Source organism: Salmo salar, chromosome 01 (assembly GCF_965601325.2).
Source record: "Salmo salar chromosome 01, fSalSal1, whole genome shotgun sequence".
Classification (NCBI taxonomy): Eukaryota; Metazoa; Chordata; class Actinopteri; order Salmoniformes; family Salmonidae; genus Salmo; species Salmo salar.
Window position 1 is genome coordinate 46,116,465 of NC_138291.1, and position 20,334 is coordinate 46,136,798.

The 20,334-nt window shown below is 42.2% G+C and overlaps 1 protein-coding gene across 2 annotated transcripts in view; it reads left to right on the plus strand.

Annotated features, from left to right (window-relative positions):
- The window catches only part of efcab11 (EF-hand calcium binding domain 11), a 95,882-nt gene that overhangs the window by 7,205 nt on the left and 68,343 nt on the right, over positions 1-20,334 (plus strand). For both annotated transcript variants that reach the window (XM_014196395.3, XM_045718423.2), the window contains exons 2-3: positions 15,414-15,509; positions 18,409-18,457. In XM_014196395.3, the coding sequence (XP_014051870.3) occupies positions 15,414-15,509; positions 18,409-18,457 (145 nt within the window). The remainder of the gene's footprint in view (positions 1-15,413; positions 15,510-18,408; positions 18,458-20,334) is intronic.

Consider the following 20,334-nt stretch of genomic DNA (forward strand, 5'->3'; position numbering starts at 1 on the left):
GGATAAAAAAACGTACCCGATTTAATCTGGTTACTAATCCTACCCAGTAACTAGAATATGCATATACTTATTATATATGGATAGAAAACACCCTAAAGTTTCTAAAACTGTTTGAATGGTGTCTGTGAGTATAACAGAACTCATTTGGCAGGCAAAACCCTGAGACATTTTCTGACAGGAAGTGGATACCTGATGTGTTGAATTACCTTTAAGCCTATGCCATTGAAACACACAGGGGCTGATTAATGTTTTGGCACTTCCTATTGCTTCCACTAGATGTCACCAGCCTTTACAAAGTGTTTTTGAATCTTCTACTATGAGATCTGACCGAACAAGAGCCTTGGAACAGTGATGGCCGATTAGACTCTGGCGCGCGAGGTCATGTTGTGTACCCTCGTTCCAAAACGTTTTAAAAGAGAATGCATTCGTCCACCTTGAATATTATTCATGTTCTGGTTAAAAAAGGCCCTAATGATTTATGCTATACAACGTTTGACATGTTTGAACGAACGTAAATATATTTTTTCCCCTCGTTCATGACGAGAAGTCCGGCTGGCTTAGATCATGTGCTAACAACACGGATCTTTTTGGATATAAATGATGAGCTTTTTTGAACAAAACTACATTCGTTATGGACCTGGGATCCCGGGAAGTGACATCTGATGAAGAGAATCAAAGGTAATGGATTATTTACATAGTATTTTCGATTTTAGATCTCTCCAACATGGCCGTTTGTCTGTATAGCAAAGCATATTTTTCTGGGCGCAGTGCTCAGATTATTGCAAAGTGTGATTTCCCAGTAAGGTTATTTTTAAATCTGGCAAGTTGATTGCGTTCAAGAGATGTAAATCTATAATTCTTTAAATGACAATATAATATTTTACCAATGTTTTCTAATTTTAATTATTTAATTTGTGGTGCTGACTTGACTGCCGGTTATTGGAGGGAAACGATTTCCTCAACATCAATGCCATAGTAAAACGCTGTTTTTGGATATAAATATGAACTTGATAGAACTAAAAATGCATGCATTGTCTAACATAATGTCCTAGGAGTGTCATCTGATGGAGATTGTAAAAGGTTAGTGCATCATTTTAGCTGGTTTTATGGTTTTGGTGACCCTGTCTTTGAATTGACAAAACATTACACACAGCTATTGTCAATGTACTCTCCTAACATAATCTAACTTTATGCTTTCGCCGTAAAACCTTTTTGAAATCGGACAACGTGGTTAGATTAAGGAGATGTTTATCTTTCAAAGGGTGTAAGATAGTTGTATGTTTGAAAAATTTGAATTTTGACATTTATTTGGTTTCAAATTTGCCGCTCTTGAAATGCACCTGCTGTTGATAGGGTGCACCACGGGTGGCACGCTAGCGTTCCACATAGCCCCAAGAGGTTAACGAGAGTCTTGTCTTTAAATAGCTGTAAAATAGTCATATGTTTGAGAAATTGAAGTAATATGATTTTTAAGGTTTTGAAAATCGCGCCACAGGCTTAAAGTGGCTGTTACGTAGGTGGGACGAATTCGTCCCGCCTAGCCCAGAGAGGTTAAAGTTTGTTGGAGAGAGTGTCCGCCCTCTCTCCCTCTGTCGTGGTTAGAATGGATAGTTCAGAGTAACATTCATTCATGTCGTTATAGAATAGATGTTTCGGCGGTTGTCGGTCTTCGCGTTCAATGATACCGAATTCCTAGCTGCAGACTAGTAATTAATATCAAAGACTTGTTCTTATTCTGTCGGTATCGATAGTCTAAGAGTTTAACCACATGGGATGGTTAAAAGATTCAGCAATCTACTCGAACCTTATTTCCCTCTGTGATAGAGGTACTGGTCTCGTCTCAACCCTTAGCCCTCTCGTAATTGAGGTAAGCTCGGTCTGGAGTGGGGAAACCCAGGTGGGGGTTTTATTCGGAACATAGAAAAGGGCTGTCCCATGACGCCAGATCAGAACTGTGCTCATGGGCGGTCCTCTGACTCAGTTAAACCCCAAAGGGAATTGGAGTTTCTTTCATTAAACAGTCTAAAATCACATTACATAATTTCACAAATAGTTCCATCTTTACTCATTCATTCTATACAACAATTAGATGTAAGCCTCATAACTGAGACTTTTCTATCAACAGGATTATGGTAATGTGGCTGTATTGTCTCATGAGTTTCACAAAATTGTACCAAATGGGCCAGTTCGTAGCTGGATTCTTCACCGATCTTTTTATACCTTCTCCAGAACATGAATATTGTTCGGTTGTCAAGTTCTGTGAGGTGGAAGAAATTCCTTTGTTCTCTATGAAAACTCTATCTCTCTCTCTCTATACTGTCTGGCCATGAGGCAGGATTCTCCTCCAGGAATTTACGACCTGAGGTCGCAGCAGCCTGGGTGTAGGAGAGACAGAGAGAGGGGGATGGTGCAGAGGGAGGGGGAATAGGGCTCGCTGTACCCAAAGAGGGCAACGTCATGACAATACTTCCAAAGTTGTGGCAAAATGGCTTAAGGACTACAAAGTCAAGGTATTGGAGTGGCCATCACAAAGCCCTGACCTCAATCCTATAGAACATTTGTGGGCAGAAGGAGGCCTACAAATCTGACTCAGTTACACCAGCTCTGTCAGGAGGAATGGGCCAAAAATCACCCAACTTATTGTGGGAAGCTTGTGGAAGGCTACCCAAAACGTTGGACCCAAGTTAAACAATGTAAAGGCAATGCTACCAAATACTAATTGAGTGTATGTAAACTTCTGACCCACTGGGAATGTGATTAAAGAAATAAAATCTGAAATAAATCATTCTCTCTACTATTATTCTGACATTTCACATTCTTAAAATAAAGGGGTGATTTAACTGACCTAAAACAGGGAATTTTTACTAGGATTAAACGTCGGGAATTGTGAGAAACTGAGTTTAAATGTATTTGGCTAAGGTGTATTTAAACTTCCGACTTCAACTGTAAGGAAATCAGTCAATTGAAATGCATTCATTAGGTCCTAATCTATGGATTTCACATGACTAGGAATACAGATAACTTAAAAAAAACAAAGTAGTGGTGTGTATCAAAAAAAGTCTGTAGCTGGTGTGACCAACAGTTGCGTCATGCAGCGTGACACATCTCCTTCACATAGAGTTGGTCAGGTTTTTGAATGTGGAATGTTTTCCCGCTCCTGTTCAGTGGCTGTGCGAAGTTGCTGCATATTGGCGGTAACTGGAACACGCTATCGTACAAGTTGATCCAGAGCATCCCAAACGTGCTCAATGGTTGACATGTCCAAGTATGAAGGCCATGGAAAAACTGGGACTTTTTCAGTGCTCAGGAATTGTGTTCAGATCCTTGTGACATGGGGCCGTGCATTATCATGCTGAAACATGAGTTGATGGCGCCGGATGAATGGCACAACAATGGGCCTCAGGATCTCGTCACGTTATCTCTGTGTATTAAAATCACAATCGCTAAAATGCAATTGTGTTTGTTGTGCATAGTTTATGCCTGCCCATACCATAACCACTGCCACCATGGGGCACTCGGTTCACAACGTTGACATCAGCAAACCGTTTGCCCACACAACACCATACACGGGGTCTGCGGCTGTGCGGCCTGTTGGACGTACTGCCAAATTCTCTAAAATGACATTGGAGGCGGCTCATGGTAGAGAATTTAACATTCCATTCTCTGGCTCATGCAGCCAGCATTCCAATTGCACACTCCCTCATCTTGAGACATCTGTGGCATTGTTTTGCGTGACAACTGCACATTTTATAGTGGCCTATTATTGTCCCCAGCACAAGTTGCACCTGTGTAATGACCATGCTGTTTAATCAGCTTATTGATATGCCTCACCTGTAAATTGGATGGATTATTTTGGCAAAGGAGAAATGCTCACTAACGGGTGTAAACACATTTGTGCACAAAATTGGAGAGAAGGTTTTTGTGTATGGAAAATTTCTTGGATCTTTTAGTTCAACTCATGAAACATGGGACCAACACTTTGTATGTTGCGTTTTTTAAATTTATTTTGCTTCAGTGTATATTTCTACAGTAGTGGGGGGGGGGGGGGGGGGGGAGTATTTGATCCCCTGCTGATTTTGTACGTTTGATAATTTCTTTGTAAGTGGGCAGTCTATAATTTTAATAGTAGGTTTATTTGAACAGTGAGAGACAGAATAACAAAAAAAAATCCAGAACGCATGTCAAAAATGTTATAAAATGATTTACATTTTAATGAGGGAAATAAGTATTTGACCCCTCTGCAAAACATGATTTAGTACTTTGTGGCAAAACCCTTGTTGGCAATGACAGAGGTCAGACGTTTCTTGTAGTTGGCCGCCAGGTTTGCACACATCTCAGGAGGGATTTTTGTCCCACTCCTCTTTGCAGATCTTCTCCAAGTCATTAAGGTTTCAAGGCTGACGTTTGGCAACTCGAACCTTCAGCTATGGGATTAAGGTCTGGAGACTGGCTAGGTCACTCCAGGACCTTAATGTCCTTCTTCTTGAGCCACTCCTTTGTTGCCTTGGCCGTGTGTTTTGGGTCATTGTCATGCTGGAATACCCATCCACGACCCATTTTCAATGCCCTGGCTGAGGGAAGGAGGTTCTCACCCAAGATTTGACGGTACATGGCACCGTCCATCGTCCCTTTGATGCGGTGAAGTTGTCCTGTCCCCTTAGCAGAAAAACACCCCCAAAGCATAATGTTTCCACCTCCATGTTTGACGGTGGGGATGGTGTTCTTGGGGTCATAGGCAGCATTCCTCCTCCTCCAAACACGGTGAGTTGAGTGGATGTCAAAGAGCTCCATTTTGGTCTCATCTGACCACAAAACTTTCACCAGTTGTCCTCTGCCAACGAACATCTGAATGACCCAAACTTCAGACGGGCATGTATATGTATTCTTGAGCAGGGGGACCTTGCGGGCGCTGCAGGATTTCAGTCCTTCATGGCGTAGTGTGTTACCAATTGTTTTCTTGGTGACACTGGTCCCAGCTGCCTTGAGATCATTGACAAGATCCTCCCGTGTAGTTCTGGGCTGATTCCTCACTGTTCTCATGATCATTGCAACTCCACGAGGTGAGGTCTTGCATGGAGCATCAGGTCGAGGGATATTGACAGTTCTTTTGTGTTTCTTCCATTTGCGAATAATCGCACCAAATGTTGTCACCTTCTCACCAAGCTGCTTGACGATGGTCTTGTAGCCCATTCCAGCCTTGTGTAGGTCTACAATCTTGTCCCTGACATCCTTGGAGAGCTCTTTGGTCTTGGCCGTGGTGGAGAGTTTGGAATCCGATTGATTGCTTCTGTGGACAGGTGTCTTTTTTACAGGTAACAAGCTGCGGTTAGGAGCACTCCCTTTAAGAGTGTGCTCCTAATCTCAGCTCGTTACCTGTATAAAAGACACCTGGGATCCAGAAATCTTTCTGATTGAGAGGGGGTCAAATACTTATTTCCCTCATTAAAATGCAAATCAATTTATAACATCTTTGACATGCGTTTTTCTGGATATTTTTGTTATTCTGTCTCTCACTGTTCAAATAAACCTACCATTAACCTGTTGGGTCTAGGGGGCAGCATTTGCACGTCTGGATAAAAAAAATGTACCCGATTTAATCTGGTTACTAATCCTACCCAGTAACTAGAATATGCATATACTTATTATATATGGATAGAAAACACTCTAAAGTTTCCAAAACTGTTTGAATGGTGTCTGTGAATATAACAGAACTCATTTGGCAGGCAAAACCCTGAGACATTTTCTGACAGGAAGTGGATACCTGATGTGTTGTATTGACTTTAAACCTATCCCATTGAAAAACACAGGGGTTTAGGAATATTTTGGCACTTCCTATTGCTTCCACTAGATGTCACCAGCCTTTACAAAGTGTTTTGAGTCTTCTGGAGGGAGATCTGACCGAACAAGAGCCATGGAACGGTGATGTCCCATTAGACACCTGGCGCGCTACTTCATGTTGGGTACCCTCGTTCCAATACGTTATAAAAGACTATGCATTCGTCCACCTTGAATATTATTCATGTTCTGGTTAAAAAAGGCCCTAATGATTTATGCTATACAACGTTTGACATGTTTGAACGAACGGAAATATATTTTTTCCCCTCGTTCATGACGAGAAGTCCGGCTGGCTTACATCATGTGCTAACGAGACGGAGATTTTTGGACATAAATGATGAGCTTTTTTGAACAAAACTACATTCGTTATGGACCTGTGATACCTGGAAGTGACATCTGATGAAGAGAATCAAAGGTAATGGATTATTTACATAGTATTTTCGATTTTAGATCTCCCCAACATGACGTCTAGTCTGTATCGCAACGCGTATTTTTCTGGGCACAGTGCTCAGATTATTGCAAAGTGTGATTTCCCAGTAAGGTTATTTTTAAATCTGGCAAGTTGATTGCGTTCAAAAGATGTAAATCTATAATTCTTTAAATGACAATATAATATTTTACCAATGTTTTCTAATTTTAATTATTTAATTTGTGACGCTGACTTGACTGCCGGTTATTGGAGGGAAACGATTTCCTCAACATCAATGCCATAGTAAAACGCTGTTTTTGGATATAAATATCAACTTGATAGAACTAAAAATGCATGCATTGTCTAACATAATGTCCTAGGAGTGTCATCTGATGGAGATTGTAAAAGGTTAGTGTATCATTTTAGCTGGTTTTATGGTTTTGGTGACCCTGTCTTTGACTTGACAAAACATTACACACAACTCTTGTAAATGTACTGTCCTAACATACTCTAAATTTATGCTTTCGCCGTAAAACCTTTTTGAAATCGTAAAACGTGGTTAGATTAAGGAGATGTTTATCTTTCAAATGGTGTAACATAGTTGTATTTTTGAAAAATTTGAATTTTGACATTTATTTGGATTCAAATTTGCCGCTCTTGAAATGCACCTGCTGTTGATGGAGTGCACCACGGGTGGCACGCTAGCGTCCCACCTAGCCCCAAGAGGTTAAAATTATAGACGGATCCTTTCTTTGTCAAATGTACAAAATCAGCAGGGGATCAAATACTTTTCCCCCCCACTGTAAGTGACGTCATCTGAGCGCAACGCATGTTTGTTGTTGAACGCTGAACAAGAGACCTCGGCTTATTGTTTTTGTAAAGCTGACAGTGTTTTTATATACTTTCATTTTGGAACCTGCGGCTCTGGGCTTAGTTACTGTGTGCGCTGCTGTCTGTCCCGGGATTCCTCCAGATTCCGCAGAGGGGGAGAGACACGGAAGCCCAGCTAGCCTAGCTGGCTCAGCGGTCTCAAATGGAGGTTGCTATCGAACGTTTCCAGCGCTGCAGGAGCGGTGTTTACTTTGTCCCGGAAAAAAGCAATGTGGACGGTGCTGACTTTCAATGTAGCAACTGCTTGCTTGCGGAGGACTACAGGGGTGAAGTAGCTACTCTTAGCAAGCAAGTAGCAAACCTACACAATCTACTGGGAATCCACGCCCGCCTACTTTTTCTTCCACCCCAGTAGCCGGACCCCGCTCTGGTCTGGTGGAAGTGTTGCCGTTTTGTTAGCTCTCCACAGCCAACTGGCCGCTGCTCAGCAAGGTTCCATCTCCAAAGGGGTCTCCCCTTTCCCTGGAGAACGGAGCTGTTCCCGACCCAACCAACTAGCCATGGAGATATGTCACTTGCCGTGGACATCGAAGACAGCGTCCTCTGGCAATGGGGGTCTCCTTGAAGATGTTGAGCCCGGACCTGACACCGACCAGAAACGGCTTTGCTGCCCTGGATCTGGAGGTTCCAGTGCCTTCTTCCTTCGGGGCTTCCCATTCAAGATCGGATCCGGACGTACCTGTCATCGTCCTCTGTTCTGTCTCCCTCTCCGGTATCTTCTACCTCGGGTTCAGATCCTCGGTGCTCCCACCCTCATCAGACCGTGAGGCTGCCTGAGAGACCGGCCCATTTAACATCGCCAGCTGTCATCATAGGCAGCTCTATGGTGAGAAACATCTCGGTTCCAAAGGCAAAAACCCTGTTGGACACTGTCGTAGTCCGTGTGGGGTCAAACGACATCAGGAGGGCTTTCTCGGAACATCTGAAAATGGACTTTAAAGAACTGATTTTTAGCATTAAGACTCCAAAAACTGCCAATTATTTCAGGTCCAGTACCATCGTTGGGACGCGGGTGTGAAAGATTCAGCAGGCTACTGGCCTTACACATCTGGCTAAAAGACTACTGTAGCTCTGCTGGAGTCACTTTTATTGATAACTTTGACACCTTCTGGAAACAGAAGATACTCTACAGGAATGACAGAGTCCATCCAAATCATCTTGGCTCCTGGACTCGGCTGCGTTGAAACGACTTATCAATGACCCAAGACCAGCTCAGTTAATCCCTACCATTGTGACAATGAGTCGTCATAATGCTGTATTAAATGTAGGGGGTGTGTGTGTGTGTGTGTGTGTGTGTGTGTGTGTGTGTGTGTGTGTGTGTGTAATGTATCAACAGAGAAGTATATTTTCTGGGTGATTTTTATTTATTTATTTATTTTTTTTTTTTTTTAATATTGACTGGCTCTCATCAAGCTGCCCACTCAAGAAAAAAAACTTAAATGTAACCAGTACCTGCAACCTGATTCAGGTTGTCAGTCAACCTACCAGGGTATTTACAAACAGCACAGGAATGAAATCATCAACATGTATTGATCACATCTTACTAATGCTGCAGACATTTGCTTTAAAGCGGTATCCAAATCCATAGGATGTAGTGATCACAATATAGTGGCCATATCTAGGAAAACCAAAGTTCCAAAGAAGGGCCCTAACATAGTGTATAATAGGTCATACAATACATTTTGTAGTGATTGATATGGTGATGCTGTAAATAATATTTGCTGGTCTGTGGTGTGTAATGAGGAGCAAACAGATACTGCACTTGACACATTTGATGAAATTGCTTATTCCAGTTAGTAATAAGCATGTACCCATTTATAAAATGACTGTAAAAACTATTAAATCCCCTTGGATTGATGAGGAATTGGAAAAATTGTATGGTTGAGGGATGAGGCAAAAGGTATGGCAGATAAGTCTGGCAGCTCAACTGATTGGCAAACGTACTGCGAATGAAGAAATCATGTGACTAAGCTAAATAAACAAACTTTTCTATGAAACAAAGATTAATGATAGTAAAAAGCTTTGGAGCACCTTAAATGAAATTTTGGGAAAAAAGCCAACTCATCATTCATTAAATCAGATGGCTCATTCATCACAAAACCCACTGATATTGCCAACTTCTTTAATTACTTTTTCATTGGCAAGATAAACGTTAGGGATGACATGCCAGCAACAAACGCTGACACTACACATCCAAGTATATCTGACCAAATTATGAAAGACAAGAATTGTACTTTTGAATTTCATAAAGTCAGTGTGGAAGAGGTGAAACAAATTGTCTATCAACAATGACAAGCCACCGGGGTCTGCCAATCTGGATGGAAAATGACTGAGGATAATAGCGGATGATATTGCCACATCTTCAATTTAAGCCTACTAGAAAGTGTGTGCCCTCAGGTCTGGAGGGAAGCTAAAGTCATTCCGCTACCCAAGAATACTAAAGCCCCCTTTACTGGCTCAAATAGCAGACCAATCAGTCTGTTACCAACCGGTAGTAAACTTCTGTATATGATCAAACAACTTTCAGCACGCATATAGGGAAGGACACTCAACAAGCACGGCACTTACACAAATGTCTGATGATTGGCTCTGAGAACTTGATGATAAAATTATTGTGGGGGCTGTCTTGTTTAGACTTCAGTGCGGCTTTTGACATTATCGATCATAGTCTGCTGCTGGAAAAACTTGTTATAGCTTTACACCCCCTGCTATAATGTGGATATAGAGTTACTTGTCTAACAGAACACAGAGGGTGTTCTTTAATGGAAGCCTCTCAAACATAATCCAGGTAGAAGCAGGAATTCCCCAGTGTAGCTGTTTAGGCCCCCGGCTTTTTTCAATCTTTACTAACGACATGCCACTGGCTTTGAGTAAGGCCGGTGTGTCTATGTATGTGGATGACTCAACACTATACACATCAGCCACTACAACGACTGAAATGACTGCAACACTTAACAAAGAGCTACAATTAGTTTCGTAATGGGTAGCAAGGAATAAGTTAGTCCTAAATATTTCCAAAACTAAAAGCATTGTATTTGGGACAAATCATTCACTTAACGCTAAACCTCAACTACATCTCGTAATGAATAATGTGGAAATTGAGCAAGTTGAGGTGACTAAACTGCTTGGAGTAACCCTAGACTCATGCTGCCAAACATACCCTCGTAAAACTGACCATCCTACCGATCCTCGACTTCGGCGATGTCATCTATAAAATAGCCTCCAACCACTCTCTACTCAACAAATTGGATGCAGTCTATAAAATAGCCTCCAACACTCTACTCAACAAATTGGATGCAGTCTATCACAGTGCCATCTGTTTTTGTCACCAAAGCCCCATACACGCTGCGACCTGTACGCTCTCGTTGGTTTGTCCTCGCTTCATATTCGTTGCCAAACCCACTGGCTACAGGTTATCTACAAGTCTCTGCTAGGTAAAGCCCCGCCTTATAAAGCCCCGCCTCAGCTCACTGGTCACCATAGCAGCACCCACTCGTAGCATGCGCTCCAGCAGGTATATCTCACTGGTCACCCCCAAAGCCAATTCCTCCTTTGGCTGCCATTCCTTCCAGTTCTCTGCTGCCAATGACTGGAACGAACTGCAAAAATCACTGAAGCTGGAGACTCATATCTCCCTCACTAACTTCAAGCACCAGCTGTCGGAGCAGCTCACAGATCACTGTACCTGCACATAGCCCATACTGTTTTATTTATTTATTTTGCTCCTTTGCACCCCAGTATCTCTACTTGCACATTCATCCTCTGCACATCTATCACTCCAGTGTTTAATTGCTATACTGTAATTATTTCACCACTACGGCCTATTTATTGCCTTATCCTACCTCATTTGCACACACTGTATAAAGACCTTTTTCTACTGTATTATTGACTATGTTTGTTTATTCCATGTGTAACTCTGTTGTTTGTGTCGCACTGCTTTGCGTTATCTTGGCCAGGTCACAGTTGTAAATGAGAGATTGTTTTTCACTAGCCTCCAGGGTTAAATAAATGTCAAATAAATTTTTTTTGTCAACCGTCATGGTCAAAACATATTGATACGGTACGGTAGTAGCTAAGATAGGGAGAAGTCCATCCATAATAAAGCGCTGCTCTGCATTCTTAACTACACTATCAACAAGGCACCTCCTACAAGCCCTGGTTTTGTCGCACCTGGACTACTGTTCAGTCGTGTGGCCAGGTGCCACAAAGAGGGACTTGGGAAAATTGCATTTGGCTCAGAACAGGGCAGCACGGCTGGCCCTTAAAAGGACAGGGAGAGCTAACATTTAATGACATGCATGTCAATCTCTCATGGCTCAAAGTGGGAGATATTGACTTCCTCATTACTTGTTTTTGTGAGAGGTGTTGACAAGCTGAAGGTACTGAGCTGTCTGTTTAAAATACTAGCACACAGCTTGGACACCCATGCATGCCACCAGAGGTCTCTTCACAGTCCCCAAGTCCAGAAGACTATGGGAGGCGCACAGTACTACATAGACCCATGACTACATGGAACTCTCTTCCACATCAGGTAACTGATGCAAGCAGTAGAATCAGATTTTAAAAGCAAGTAAAAATACACCTTATGGAACAGCGGGGACTGTTAAGTAACACAAACATAGGCACAGATGCATGCATGCATGCATGCATGCATGCATGCATACATACACGATAACATGCGCACTATACACACGTGTACACACGGATTTTGCGTTGTGGCGTATGGGCCTGAGGGCACACACTTTGTGTTGTGAATTCTGTGATGAATGTATTGTAAAGTAGTTTTTTTTGAAATTGTATAACTGCCTTAATTTTGTCGGACACAGCTAATGGGGATCCATAGTAAATACAATACAAAAAAATAAGTACATTGTCCAGTAAAGGTTGGTGTTTGAAACCAGCTTGGAATCGAAGAAAGCACTGGAACCATGGCAAATTCAGTGGGATCTCATGTTTTGCAAACACACGGTTTGAGAAATCAATTGATCAATCTACGCTTTTGATAAAGTGATACGCATCGGCACAGTGCTTCGAATTTAACTGCTTAGCGATTTCGCATGCCTCAGAGGTCCGGTATCAAACGTAACATCACTAGCGCACATTTCAATGGGGCAGAAGTCTGTATATTGTTGTAATTGTGGATGGACAGATAGCTAGCAACATTGACAAACTGCCATGTGGGTAAACATAAGTGACTCGTTTCATCTTGTTCCTGATACCATGTCTTTTATTTTTACTGATTTCATGTCAATGAAATGGCTAAAATTCGCTATCTAACCAACATGAAGTGCTCATTGTGCAATTGTAGTTGTTTTCAATAAACATTGAAGATGAAATATAGTTAACATGTTATCAACAATATAAGCCAACCCTGTCTGTTTTGCCCCATATTTCTGACCGAGTTTTGGTAAGAGCCCCAAAGCTTGCTTTAAGCGTTAAAGGAAAAATCCATCAAATTCCTATGATGTAATTTCATATTTTACAGTGTTGAATAACATTTAATATTTGAACTATATATTTTTTAAATTACACATTTCTCATGGTAGAAATATGGCAAAAATATGATCAATGACTCATTCGAGAGAAGACAACCTCTCGTGTTATGACATCGGACACTATTGAAATCTGACGTGTGATAGATGTTTTCACGATTGAAAAGTCGTATTCCTATTAACTTCAAGTGTAGTGAGTGACTTTATCGTAATGCTACCTCATTTCCGGACAAATATTTGCCTGCTTGAACAGCAATAGCTCAGATAAACATGAAATGACCCCGGTAATTGATCGAACATCGCTCAGAGCCTCCCGAGTTGCGCAGCCGACTAAAGCACTGCATCGCAGTGCTAGAGGCATCACTACAGACCCGGGTTCGATCCCAGGCTATGTCGCAGCAGGCTGCGACCGGGAGACCCATGAGGCGTTGTACAATTGGCCCAGCGTCATCCAGGTTAGGGGAGCGTTTGGCCGGACGGGGATGTCCTTCTCCCATCGCACTCTAGCGACCTCCTTGTGGTGGGCCGGTGACTTCGGTCGCCAGTTGTACGATGTATCCTCCAACACGTTGGTGTGGCTGGCTTCCGGGTTAAGCGAGAAGTGTGTGAAGACGCAGTGGAGCTTGGCAAGGTCGTGTTTCGGAGGACGCATGGCTCTCAACCTTTGCCTCTCCGGAGTCCAAACGTGAGTAGCAGTGATGGGACAAGACTGTAACTACCAATTGGATATCTCGAAATTGGGGATAAAAGTACCAAAATGAAATAAAGAACCGCTAAGAGATGCACAAAAACAATATAACATTCAAAATGGGTGAATCTTTCCTTTTTAACACGCATCGCTTGCGGTACAGTTTTGGAAACATAAGGAACGTGTCTTTCATATCAGCGTGAAATAATGATCAAGTTTAATGACTACACATCTTTATAGGGTTAGGGTTCTTGCAAAGCCATATGTTACAGTGCTTGTTTACAGAAAACAGACGGAAGACCACTAATTAGCACAGGTAGTCCACTCTATCTGCATCTCCGAACTCCAGTATGTAAACGGAAGAGGTCGGACAGACTCAACAAAACTTGTCACTGAAGCATACTGTCAGTTGCAACCAATGTTCCATCTAAGCTGCGCAGCTCCCCGGGACTGCCGTGCAGAAGAAATATTAGCCCATGCAGAGAAGCACGAGATTGAACTCTACTCGACTTTCTAGTTTTCCCCTTTAGTTAACACTATCAATGTTTCCTTCAACTGTGGAAATTGCCAATATTAAGCCACTTTCAATGCAACATACCAAAACAAACTATGCAAAACTAACTATGAAAGAGATTTTCTTGTAGGCGGAACACACCGGAGTAGGATTGTATTACATTGACATGCACAACTCAGCCCATACTCTACCAACCAGTGTGGCATAACCAATCAGAGCTGCAGTATCCCTATATGCAAATAGACCATTGCAATATATGGATCTGTGCCATTCACTTTGAACTGGACTGTGTTTACAGCATGAGTGGTTGTGAGTATATGCGCTTGTTTTGAGATCAAAGCGAGAGCTACATGTAGCCAAATGTGCACATTTCTTCATATTCTTTGCTAGTAGAGGGAACATTGGCTGCAACTGTGTTTCAAACCAGTTAAAACAGTGTACAGTAAGTGTGTATTTTTTGCATTTGTGAAATCATTTTGATTTGATATGAGGGTAGAGGGATTTATGTTTCTAGAACCGTACCGCAGTTGAGAATCGAATCACGTTAAGATGGAGTATTTGGCTGTTTTGGCTTCCTGTAAGGTACTTGGACTATAACGAGCAATGTTAGGCTCCTTTAGTCCCTTATTACTATAACCTACTGCCGCCACCCTTGCAGAAAAATATTGCGGTTTTGAAACAGCAGTAAAAGTGCAGTAATTGCTATCGACTATGGTATTTTGGACGCAGTAATTGCAGAATTAATCATCATTACATGTAACTGCAGTTATACTTTAAAATTAAAATTACTGCCGTAAAAAAAAATATTTTGGATGCAGTATTTTCGGCATACTGCATTTATACTGCACTCTGACTGCAGTCTTTTTTTCGTGAGGGCAGACTTTGGATTACACCTAATGATCTGTATACACTGAGTGTACAAAACATTTGGATCACCTGTTCTTTCCATGACATAGACTGACCAGGTGAAAGCTATGATCCTTTATTGATGTCACCTGTTAAATCCACTTCAGTCAGTATAAATGAAGGGAAGGAGACCGGTTAAAACAGGATTTGAGACAATTGAGACGTGTGTGTGTGTGTGTGTGTGTGTGTGTGTGTGTGTGTGTGCCAGCCATTCAGAGGGTGAATGGGCAATTCTTTTAATGACTTTTGAATGGGGTATGGTAGTAGGTGCCAGGGGCACCGGTTTGAGTGTGTCAAGAACTGCAATGCTGCTTGGTTTTTCACGCTCAACTGTTTCCCGTGTGTATCAAGAATTGTCAACCACCCAAGGACATCCAGACAACTTGACAGAACTGTGGGAAGCATTGGAGTCAACATGGGCCATTATCCCAGTGGAATGCTTTCGACTCCTTGTAGTCCATGCCCCGGCAAATTACGGCTGTTCTGAGTGCAAAAGGGCGTGCAACTCAATATTAGGAAGGTGTTTCTAATGTTTTGTACACTCAGTATATATAAATCGTGTGTGTGTGTGTGTGTATATCTCACACACACACACATCATTGATTACACCCCATCCCCCTCTCTCGCCCCTACAAGGTAGACTTTTTTTTGTAACATGACAATGTATTTCCTCCAAAGGTTTATGAGCTGTGTGACACGGAGAAGAAAGGCTACCTGAACAGAGAAGACTTAAAAATGGCGGTGGTCATGCTGTTTGGATATAAACCATCAAAGGTAGTGGAAACTAGATGGTATCATAGACTTAGATAGCCATTGTATCTGTTCCGTTATGGCATCTGAGAGCATGGGCAGCGCCATTGAGGCCATATCCATCTGGAAGTAGTTGCTTTTCTTATCCTACCACTTCTATGAGCTGGCAAACAAACTGAAAGGGTGCACGATTTGTTCACAAATGGGGGGGGAAAAAATGGCACCACCATCTAACCCTAGATATACACCACTATCCCCAACAAACTCCCCACTTCTACCCACTACTTTGGCCCCTTCTCTCAAACCCCCTGTTGTTCCTCTGCACTAAAATCTCTGACACACAAACACTTCTCTGCTGCTGCTGCTACTACCAGACAAATCTTCTGGGATTTCCTTTCCATCTGTGCGGTACAATTAATGACCAAAGCAATAAACTCCAAGAGGCAAACCTCCTTAAAGCACATTGTTCCGTTCACTTTGTACTGGCCTGGTACTCACAGGGATCCTCTCAGGTTCCCTCACCCTTTGCCCACCATCCTCTACTTCCCTTACTGTTTCAGCATATGACACTTTCTGCACTGCTCTCACCCTGGCAACCTCAACCTGTCTCACTCGCACAGGACATTTCTGATCCCCAGCAACATGGTCACCCCCAGAATTGAAACACAATTCACCCCCACAATTAAAACACACTTCTACCACCGAAACTACACACTCCTTTGTCCCATGCCCTCATGCACACTTCTCAATCCTCAAAATCTTTCTCCTACATACTGGTGCAACATAACCATAAGCTTGGCACCTGAAACACTGTAGTGGGTTTGGGGGGGGAAAAAGCTCTTACTGGGTACCTGACATATCCTAGTATGACTTTATCAGGTAAACAGTCTCTTCAGTCTCACGCGAGTTAACAATATCCAGCTTTTCCCTCCACCCAGCAAAATACCACAAATGGGTCGGCCAAAAGACATGAATCCACTATCTCCACAAATATATTACTCCCACTGGCTCAAACATCTCTGGCATTGTCCTGATCGTTGTGGTGAATCTTGGAAATCTTCAACCAACCTGTCGCTGCAGGTACTTCCTCACTTTTGTCAGGTTTGATCTCTGAGTTCTCACTAACCGCCTCCATCTCGGGGTTTTCAGGAGAGGAGCTTGTAACCAGCACTCCTGTTGTTGATTCATAAGTGAAATTACTAGGCTTGTATTCGGTAGACGTTGGTTTGTACCGTTCGTTCTTAGCTCCATTCTTTCTCCCTCGCTTAATCCTTCCCACATTCTGTATTGTTTTTGAATGAGCTTCAAGCTTATATAATCAAACTCATGAAAGTGCGGTCATATAAGAGAGAGAGACAATTATATTTGTGTATTGATTTGTTCATATCCGATGGCTTCTATCAACATATTTGATGCTCAAGGAGTAAGAAACATTACTGAAAGTTGAACTCCTGTGTGGCAACCCAATGTGTATGGGCTACCCTTTTCGCATGGGGCCCTTTGTTAGCAAAGTTCCGTGGCCCCCATAGTGACAAATGACGTTGTGTTGCTCTACTTGGCTATGTGGTTTTATATTGTATAGACTTTAACCAACTTGTTAATACATTCTCATTTTAGATAGCAAGTCAGCCAGTTTAAATAAGGTATAAACAACAAGTATGTGGCTAGCTAGAAAAACAAGGTAGGTAGTATGTAGTGTGTTAATAACAAAGACTGCGCTACCATAATACAATGCGCCACCCAGACAGTGGTTGTTGATAGTGTGCCTTACATGGCTACACACTGTTGTATTGCTAGCTGATGTATCTAGTTATTAAAAGTAGTTAAACCTACACCCCGGGTTGTCATTGATCAATCTAGCTAATCAGTTAGCTAGCTAACGTTAGCCATCATCAAGCAGGTGCACAAGATAAGATCATGCCACTGTAGCTACGTAGGGTAGCCACGCATCAAAACAACATAGTTCTTCACTATGGGGGTGACAGAACCTTGCTAACAAAGGTCCCTGTGCGAAAAGGGTAACCAGTGCTCATTGGGTTGCCACAGCTGCAGCCTTGATAGCATGCCGGTAAGAACCCGTTAGTTAGATGCCGTTTGGTGTGTGTTAGATTTTTTTTACTTTACATTGCCAGCCAGTACTTTTTTGAAAAAAATTTATATAGATATAGATAGATAGATAGAGATATATATATATATATATATATATATATATATATATACACACACACACACACACACACACACACACACACACACACACACACACACACACACACACATATACTTTTTTTTGTAGACCGTTAAGGTATCGAAAGTGAGACGGCTGGTGGGAGTTGTAGTTCTAATGAAACAGTGGTACTGTAACTTTTTGGCTTCATGCTTCTTGGCCATCAACTATGTTGAAAACCGGCATATGGTAACACGGAAACACGTATACATTTTTATATATATCTTATATGACTGTGGTTTCATGAATTTGACGATGAAAATGTTAAGCCAATTCTTAGCCTACAAAACGACACAACCGGAAGTACCACTTTCATACCGTATAGACCCCATGTACAGTTGTGCTAGCTCTGGTCCATCGCACGAAGACAACGAGTTGCCTCGTGTCACGCAATGGACCAGAGCTACAGTTGTGTGGTTGTATCCAGCATAGTTCAAATTGAATTTGAGGAGCAGTGAAGCAATGCTCATTTCATTCCACAAGATGGGGCCGTTGTACTGTTTTATCTAAAAAGTATTCTCTAACCTTTCTTTGTGACCTAGCTAATTTGCATGATAATCACCTCACAAAAACTACACTGATAAATATCAAATGGGATCTCTTAATAATTTTTCTATCACTTAAATTAAAATAGATGACATTTCCTCAGCCATCTATCGGGTCAGTCTTTAATTTCCTTGTGCTTGTATGTTGCAGTCTGAAACCAACATGTTAATGGATCAAGCCCAGGCAAAAGATTCACCAGGTAAGTCTGACAGGACCAGGAACCGTTCTCAGTTCTCCAACAAGCACAATGCTGTTGTGACAGAATGAGTACATATTACTGTGTGTCTGTGTGTGTCATACGAGCACTCAGAAATGAGAAAATATGTACACCATCTGCAATTTTAGCTCATACTGTATATCCTTGATGTGTCGATTTATGTAAATATGATAGTGACTCAATCTTCCCACATCCAGTCGTGCTGAACTGGAGCACTCCATATATATGTGTGTGTGTGTGTGTGTGTGTGTGTGTGTGTGTGTGTTAATGAACAAGTGGAAGATATAGCCACAGGACATAGCCTCTGAACAGCCATCGCAGACCGTATTTAATTTGAGAACGAGTGGCTCAACCTCTCTCTCTCACTCACTCACACACAGACATACACGAGTGCCTGCCTGCAGCTATCCTCTGACAGCCTCAATGGCTTTTTTAGATTAATTTATAGCGTGCCCGCAGTTTAGACGTCATTACAGTTTCATACGCTGTTCATCACAGTACCACTTATGGCCACGACAGGCAGCCCTCCAACTGAGACGCAAAGTAGGGGGACCCATGCTGATGTGTAAGCACACACACACACACACACAGCAAAACATCCACCGCGCAGCATTTAGCTGCTATCTTCATTTAAAATGGGATGGTGGAAGACAAAACCAAACAAAGCAACCTATTCAGTGTATCATTCCAATCCATCCTGGTGAAATGGAAAGAAACGAGATAAAACAAGAGGGAACGCTTGATTTAGATTGGGTGTAATCGTTTTACACATTTCCAGTAATTAAAAGAATGCCTCACAAAAGGCTTGCGGTGTAATTGTTATTGTGACTACATGCGGCCAACGCTTTAACTGGGGGCTTCTTGACATGCAGATGGGAGGGGGATAGAGAGAGTGGAGATGAGAAGGTGGCTGACTAGACAGATACGGGGCTATTGAAGGAAGATGTTAAACGGTTAAAGATTAGGAAGTCATTTCTCTTTTGTTTTTAAAGCCAGGAGCAAAATTTTAATCTGTAAATTGCCCAGTAAGAGAGAGAAAACGAGGGAGGGGATTGAGGATAAGGGGGGTGACGGGAAAGAGGGAGGGAAGAGAGAGAATTTAGATAGTGGCATGGTTGATGCAATTAAATATTTCACCATCCGTTAAATTTGTCTGGGAGAGAGTGGGAAAAGAGTGGAATAGAGAGAGAGCAATGAATTAAACAGCTCCTCTGAATGTGGTATGATTAGTAAATTGGTGGTGATGGTGGGAAGAGAAAAGAGTGGGTGGCTAACTAGAGGGAGAGATCGAGAATGTGTGTGGCTGGCTAAGAGTGAATGGGGCCAGGCAGTGTGGGTGTGGGCTTGGCTAGACTGTCTCTCTCTCTGGATCATTTAAAGCACAGCCCCTCATAGGGGTTAAACAGAGGCCTTTGGCAAGATTCCGCCTGCCCTGATCGATTCCGCCTGCCCTGATCTTAGGTTGCATGCTTATGTGCTACTACACGAAAAGCAGACACATAGTGCCTTCAATTTTTGCCATATGATATTTTTTTTGTGGTGTTGCTAAAGTAAGGAACCTATCAACTCTAGGCTACTAGCACTATGCTATGGCACACTGGCTGGCTAGCTAGTAACACTAGCTAACTGGATAAACAGCAGTTAGCTTTAGAATGTTAACGTTAACTCTGCTTTAAATCACAATTTGCAGATTACAGCTGACAAGCTATATCTATTGACTGAGCTAGCTGAGAAACAGTTTAGCTAAAGGTTTTGAGCTGCCAACGAAATCTTAACTGTTTTTGTTTACCATTACTAACTAATTTTCTGCTGATGATGCCATTTTCTTACCCGAACACTTTCGAGCTATTAACCTTTTG